Source organism: Orycteropus afer, unplaced genomic scaffold (genome assembly GCF_000298275.1).
Source record: "Orycteropus afer afer isolate SDZICR_OR568_19922 unplaced genomic scaffold, OryAfe1.0 scaffold00010, whole genome shotgun sequence".
NCBI classification, from domain to species: Eukaryota; Metazoa; Chordata; class Mammalia; order Tubulidentata; family Orycteropodidae; genus Orycteropus; species Orycteropus afer.
The window spans coordinates 3,382,884-3,390,818 of record NW_006921597.1 but is presented as its reverse complement, the minus strand read 5'-3'; the positions used below and the strand labels follow the sequence as shown (position 1 = coordinate 3,390,818).

At 44.4% G+C, this 7,935-nt stretch overlaps 1 protein-coding gene across 1 annotated transcript in view; it reads right to left on the bottom strand.

The window, feature by feature from the left end:
- Positions 1–4,902: 4,902 nt before the first annotated feature.
- REG4 (regenerating family member 4) overlaps positions 4,903–7,935 on the bottom strand; it is a 27,059-nt gene continuing 24,026 nt past the window's right edge. Inside the window, exon 5 of the mRNA XM_007948470.1 lies at positions 4,903–4,970. Within this exon, the coding sequence (XP_007946661.1) occupies positions 4,903–4,970 (68 nt within the window). The remainder of the gene's footprint in view (positions 4,971–7,935) is intronic.

Here is a 7,935-nt window from a genome sequence, read left to right as displayed (position 1 = left end):
CATGTCCATTGGATGCCTATATCAATTCTAAGTAAGCTAGAATGGTGATACATTGGTTATTAAGCATAATTTTAAGTTTTTATGCTTTAACTTCTTATTATATGCTACAGAAAGACTGTATACCATTGGGTCTATTGGTAAATATGTTCATTTTTTGCCACCTTGAAAAGCTGGATAAAGTGTGATTGTAGCAAGTCATGTTGTGTTTTTCAATGAAATGGAAGTTATTTTGGCTAAGATTTATGATTAATATATGTCATTGAAACTATTTAGGAACAGTAGTGTCAGAGAAATACAACTGTGTATGTACTTATATTCATCGAGGAAAATATTTTTTTTTCCTAAAGGATTGCTATTTTGAGGTCTCTGAAACCCTTTTCATAGTGTCAGAAGATGAGCTCCTCAGGTGGGAAGGCATTCAAAACTTGAAGGAAGAAGTTGAAGCTGCCCTGAAGGAATTGGCAAACAACAAGTTTCCAGGAATTGACGGAATACCTATTGAGATGTTTCAACAAATGGATGCCCCACTGGAGGCCCTTACTCATCTATGCCAAGAAATTTGGGAACATATTTATACCCATTCCAAAGAGCGATGATCCCACAGAATGTGGAAATTATTGAACAATATCATTAGCATCACACACTAGTAAAATCTTAGGAAGATAATTCAAAACTGTTGCAGCAATATATTGACAGGGAACTTCCAGAAATGTAAACTGGATTCAGAACAGGACATGAAACGAGAGATATCACAGCTGATAATCAGATGGATCTTGGCTGAAAGCAAAGAGTACCAGAAAGATGTTTACTTGTGTTTTACTGACTATGCAAAAGCATTCAATTGCGTAGATTATAACAAATTATGGATAACATTGAGAAGAATGGGAATTCCAGAACACTTAACTGTACTCAGGAGGAACCTGTACATAGACCAGGAGGCTGTTGTTCAAACAGAACAAGGGGATACCACATGGTTAAAATCAAGAAGGGATGTGTCAAGGTTGTATCATTTCACCATATTTATTCAATTTGTATGCTGAGCAAGTGATCCAAGAAGCCAGACTATGTGAAGAAGAATGTGACCTCAGGATTAAAGGAAGATTCATTAACAACCTTCAATACACAGATGACAGAACCTTGCTTGCTGAAAGTGAAGATGACTTGAAGCACTTATTGATGAAGATTAAAGACTGCAGTCTGCAGTATGGATTACACCTCAACATATAGAAAACAAAAATCCTCAAATGGACCAATAAGCAACATTACAATGAATGGAGAAAAGATCAAAGTTATCAAAGATTTCCTATTACTTAGTTTCACAATCAACACCAGTGGAAGTAGCAGTAAAGACATCACATGATGTATTGCACTGGGCAAATCTGCTGCAAATAACCTCTATAAAGTGTTGAAGAGAAAAGATGTCCCTTTGAAGACAAAGGTACACCTAACCCATGCCATGATATTTTCAATCACCTCATATGTATGTGAGAGCTGGACAATGAATAAGGAAGACCGAAGAAGAGTTGGTGCTTTTGAATTGTGGTGTTAGTGAAGAATACCATGGATTGTGAGAACAATGAACAAATTTGTCCTGGAAGAAGTGCAGCCAGAGTGCTCCTTGGAAGCAAGAATGGCCAGACTTTGTCTCACCTATTTTGGCTATGTTGTCAGAAGAAACCATTCCTTGGAGAAGGCTATCATGCTTGGTAAAGTGGAGGGTCAGCAAAGGAAGGGAAGGCCCTTAATGAGATGGATTGACACAGTGGCTTTAACAATGGGCTCAGGTATAGCAAGAGTTGTGAGGCTGGGGCAGGACCTGACAGTGTTTTGTTCTGTTGTACATAGGGTGGCTGTGAGTTGGAGCCAACTTGATATCACCCAATAACAACAAACCCCTTTTCACTCCTCAGGTTTGTTGAAGATGCCAAGGAACATTTTTATGGGTCACAACTACAGATAATGGGCAATGGTGGTTCAGTGGTAGAATTCTTGCCTCCATGAAGGAAACCTAGGTTAAGCACTTGGTTGCTAACCAAAAGGTTGCCCTTTTGAACCCACACAGCAGTTCCACAGAGGAAGTCTTGGTGATCAGCATCCATAAAAATTATAGCCAAGAAAACCCTATGGGGCAATTCTACTCTGTCACACGGAGTCATTATGAGTCAAATATTAACTTGACACACTGAACAACAACATTCAGGAGACCCAATGCAAGAAGGGAATGGAGTGGCATGTTCTGACCTCCTCCAATCTCACAAGGAGGAAACAGAGTCACCTTTAGCAGCCCAAGGCTTATTCCCATGAGGCCAAACATGCCACCACCCTCCAACATTTTTGTCAACTCTGACACCAACCATCCTTCCCATGTACTCACTAATTCTCTGCTGGGGTCTGTGTTGCAGTGGCCACACAGAACTCACAGACAATACTCACGATTATGGGGTTTATTAGGGAAGTAACAGGCTACAACTCCGGTTCAGGAACATGCTCAGGATACAATTCTTTGATCAGGACAATGTCCCCTCTGCTATGCCCTCAGGCATGCCTCTCTCAGCCTTGCCTCAGCCCTGCTCCGGCAAGTATTACAAAGTTCTTTTAGTTCTGCTGATAGGTACACTGAGGTGCATCCCCCCTCAGCCTTCCTGCTCAAGGGCACTCAGCTTTCATGCTCCATGGGCCCATAAGGCCTCCACTCTGTCTCCTGCCTCTTGGTTCCACTGCTGCCTTCTCTCTCAGCCAGGTGTCTTTCTTAGCCAAGGAAGTTCAGTGCAGGGATCTCGGGCCCAAGGACACACTCCACTTAACCTCCAGCTCTTCTCTCCTGATGGCAGTGAGATCCCCCTTTCTGCCTCTAAGAAGGCTCATTTTAAGGCTGGCAGAGTGACAAAACTAAACAATCCCAACATCAGAGTTCTACACACCTTATTTGTGTGTAGAACCTAAGGTCTCTATTTGTAGTGCCTAAGGTATTTGACTGCTAACTAGAAGGTGGGCTGTTCCAACCTACCAGCCACTCCTCAGAAGGAAGAGTGGGCAATCTACTTCCATAGAGATATGCATCAGAAACACAAGGAGGGGTCGCTATGAGTCATATTCAACTCAATGGCAGTGAGAGTTTTACCCAGTAATACGGTGGGAATTACAAAGACTGTGGCTGGCAAAGCCATGCCAAGTAATTAATTCACTGCCCTCCCCCCCAGGTTCCATTCCAAGCCAATGTACCTCATGCACACACACCCGTCTGTCAGTGAGGGCTTGTGTGTTTCTAGAATGTTGAACGAGTTTCAGTAGCACTTCCAGATTAAGACAGAATAGGAAGAAAGGCCTGATGACATATTCCTGAAAACCAACCGACCCTGTGGATCACAGTGGGCTGACCTGCAAAAAATCCTGGGGATGGCATAGCACTGGGCAGTGTTTTGTTCATTGTGCATGGGGTCACCATGAATTGGGGGCCAACTCAGTGGCAGCTAACAACAACTATTGATATTTACTATATTGAGAAGTAAATTTTCATTTTTGATTACTTATGGATTCATATGAAGATAGCAACAATGAAAGCATTTCATGTTAATGATATCTTAGCAATATTATGAAATTAGTTATGACCTCCAGGACCCACTGAAATGCTTTTAAAATAAAACATCAGTCTGTTCTAGATTTGAAAGAGTTTAATAAAACAAAATTTAGAAATGAATTTTATTTGCCATGGTTTATAATACCTGAGTTGAAAAGCTGTAAAGCATGTTACAATCTTAGCCAAGTGTGCTTCATTTTAATGGGTTTAATGCTGGTTTCAGAAGGAAGACTAGGCAATGTACTTCCATAAAGATTTACTGCCTCAGAAACCCAAAGGGGTTTGCTCTAAGTCAGAATTGACTCGATGGCAGTGAGTTTTGTTTTTTTTTTTCGATCACTGGTTTATTGTTTATTGCTTTCAACCACAATGTGAAGCGTCATTCTTTTTCCTCCCTACCCCTGGTTTAATCTGTCTAGATAACAAAGATTCTCTGTTTTACAAATAACCTACTCACTCCTGTTCAAAGAGTCCCCTCTGTCTCTTTCCTCATACCAGGTCTGTGGCTGGGAAAGAACTTATTTTGAGGAGGTGGGAAGCAGAGATTAAGAGGCAGGATATGAAGACACACGAGTAGTTTATTGAGTCTTATTTCACTTTTCTACTCCCACCACCACTGAATTGAAACAGAGCAATTTTCTGTGTACACAGCTCTCTGTTAAAAGATGGTCTTGGAATTTACAGTGCATGCCAGACTCGTAGAGTCCCTATTTAGGAGTAATAGTCTCAGAGAAATACAACTGTGTCTATATTCCTACTTGTCAAAGAAAAGATTAGTTTTGTCCTAAAGGATTTTTAAATTTATGTCTCTAAACCCATTTGCACTCTTCAAGCAAGAGGATACCAAGAAGTTTTTTGGGGATGCAAATGTCTCTGTGGCAGAAGGAAAAAGTAACAGGAAGCTGAGAGGCAGGAAGTATGTAAAGAGAGAGGGCAGAGGAAGATAGAAACTGAAGTGGGCTAAAGGCCCCTTCCTGGGTTTCCTTCCTTATCTCCAAATATTCACTGTTTATGGCCTAAGACCTAATATCTTCATCAATTAAGGATGAACACTCCTTGCCTATGTGAGACAGCCCTGAGAAAGGGGAATAAGGAATAAAAAGTACAATGGGAAAGAATCATGAGAGGAACCCTGAGGGCTAAAGTCACTGCTGTACCCCTGTCTCTTGCCTCTCTAAGTCTAAAAAGCTAATGCAGTGGGGACTTCAACAGCTTTGGTTGGTGCATTTACTCCCAGAGAGAATGATCCAATTTAACCAGCAGAGGCAAGAAGGAAGAGGCAAAGAAAGGGCTAAGCCAGGGTTGGCTGTATCTTGCTTGTTGCTCTATGGTCTGTACTTGCACAGGAAGTGTTGGCGCTTGTTGCATTCATTATTGTTCCAAGTTAAGAAACCTGTAAGAAAATAAAGAGACCTTTAAATCCATCTTATTCTATATCGAACCGACCAGAATTTTCTGGCTCTTTGGCATGGAGTAATGGTTAAGGTATAAACTTTGCCGACAGAAGAAAAGAATTTAAACTTCACACACAGTTGCAGAAGCTCCATTCCACATCTTACTTTTGAGGAAAGGCAGCGCTTGACATGACTTAACTAAAAATGAGCAGCTCTCTCTCTTTTTTTTTAATGCTGATTTGAATGGCATCTACCCACAATAAATATATTCTGTTATACTGTTACATATTCTACATATGTACATATTACATAATACATATGTTGCATTAGAGCTTCAATTCTAATGCACTTGGTTTTCTGGAAGGCTGTGGTCTATAGTAGGAGCCCTAACTCCATTTTGAGGCTTGACATAAGTTGCAGATGCCATTTGAGTTCTTTCTCGCCCTTAAACCAGCATTGTGGCTGTGCATAGAGAAGTTCCAGGACAAACCCAGGGACGGGCAGTTTGCCCTCAGGAAGACAGTAGTTGAACGTAGATTGTGCTCACACCAAGAACTGGGAAATTTACCGGAGTGTGTCCTTTTCTAATTTAAATTACAGTGGGGGGCTTGGTACCGTTTTGTAGCCTCCCTGTGGCTGTGACTCAGGCTGCATGGTTGTGAGTCATGCCTGGACCACCACCTAGCCAGGTGGTCAAGCCCCAGAACCAATTCGGTAACCCTTTTTAATTGTCAGTTAGGTATGTATCTCTGTTCCCCTCTGTCTCCACTATTGTCTTTTCCAATTTAATAATGATCAAGTCCAGAGAAACCTGAGAAGCCCTGCCCCCAGCACCTTTTCCTGATTCACCAGGGACTACCCCTCCCCATTCCCTAGGGAATTATTGGGAACAAGGTTTTTCACAGGGTCAGGCTCCACACAGTACTCATAGGGCTAACAGCCAGAGTAAAGAATCAGGGAGAACTAGAGTTTGGATGAGTCTGTTTTAAAGTTCATCCCAGACAGTCCAAATCCCCTGACTCCAATGGGGAAGGCCCTTCTCTCCAGAAGAGCCAGCTTTTATGTAAGATATTTAGTTTGTCAAAGTATCAGTCTTTGACCTTGGAGTCAGGTCTCCTGGGGCCTGTTTTCAGCTCTGCCCCTGAGAGATCCTGGCTAATTGAGCTCTCTGCCCCTTTCTCCTTCCAAACATTAGACCCTGGGCCTATCTACCTGCAGAAATACCAGTGCAGGACTAGGAGTTCCTCCGAGTACAGAATTTAGAGAAAGGACAGAGGAGATTAGCAGTAAACTATTTCCAACCTAGGAGCTCTGGTGGCATAGTGCCTAAGGCAGTTGAATGCCAAACAGAAGGCTGGCGGTTCAAACCCACCAACCTCCCTCAGAAGGAAGGCTGGGCAATCTAGGTCCCTAGTGATACAACCTCAGAAACCCAAGGAAGGGTCGCTATGAGTCAGGTCCCACTCGAGGGCACATAACAACAATAACACAACAATGTCCAACCTAGAGCCTTTCCCCAGTCCCACTCATCACAGACGCGTTACAAGGATCCAGGAGCCTTGCCAACTCCAATCCCCAAGGGCGGCAGTCCCAGCCTGGCCTAGGGGCGCCATCTGGCGGCCAGTCATACGAACTGAATTCCCTTTGCCCAGTCTAAATTACCGAAGCCAACCCCAGACATGGGCGGGAGTTGTCACCTCATCTCCTTCGTCTCTCTGGGGACCCCCGCCCCTGCCTGGAACGCACCTCCTCCCGAAAGGGCTGGCCTTAGCACTTTCCCGCAGAAATGCCTCCTTTCCTCCCACGTGGGATGAACGCTTCACCCTTAGAAAAAATGCCTTCGTTCTTCCCGCTTGGGACCTGCCCTACCTTGTCGCGCAGAGAGAGCTTACCCCTTCTCGAAGGGAACCTGCCCCACGCTCCTTTCCTTCCCCTGAGGGAACACTCCCTGCCCCGGCAGTCCTTCTCCAGGAATGGACTCTTCTCTTACCCATCCCCTCATGCGGAGACTTTCAGTCCACAGTAGTTAAGTCACTTGACTGCTAACCAGAAGGCTGGCGGTTCAAACCCACCAGCCACTCCCCGGGAGGAAGGTTGGGCAATCTACTTCCATAGTGATACCGCTTCAGAAACCCAAGGAGGGGTCGCTGGACTCCACAGCAATGGTTGCCTTGCCTTGCCTTGCCCCTCCTCTTGTCCTAAGAGAACCCCTCGTGCTCTTGCCCTCTTTCCCTCGTCTTCTCCGGCTCCTTGCCCCACAGCCCCTGGGGGACCCTAGACTTCAACCCCACAAAAAGCTCTTTTGTGTGTAAAACAGGAAGCTATGAAGCTCTGAGGATGATCTTTCTTAAAACCCACAACTGAGAACAAAAGGCTTTAATAAGAAGCACCTTTTCAACGTTCAAAGAATTTCCCTGAGCCTGGTTTTGCTCAGAGGCACCACTTCTTCCCCTTATCTGTTTGTGAAGAATGACAGCAAGAGAAGGTGGTCTCCGCTGGTTTCTCTCCCAGAAAGCAAGCTCCACAGTCACTGGAGTGTCTGACCCAGTGTTAGGAATTGTTCCCCAGTTAGATATCTGCGTAGCCTCTGACCCACAGGCTGGCCCTGGTGCAATGTGTGCTGGAAATGAGATGAGAGCACGGGGGAGGTGGCATGGTAGCACATGCAGGCAAGGGAGGAGGGTAAAGAGAGCCTCTCGAAGCCCCTTGTTCTCAGGAGGTAGGATGACTCCTGCTCATGCTGTATCCATGGGGCCCAGAGCTAGGGCTGTCGACAGTAATGAAACGGGGACTACAAGCTTGCTGGGCACTGTCACTGTGGGACAAAGAGCACATGGCATGGGGCCACTAGCCAGAATCTGGTTTAAGAGCTAGTTGAGTCTCATCTGGGAACTTCATTGCTTAGGGTTGCTGCCTGGGACCAAGTCTCTCATTAGTAGGTACTCTTGAGGTTGCCACCCACTG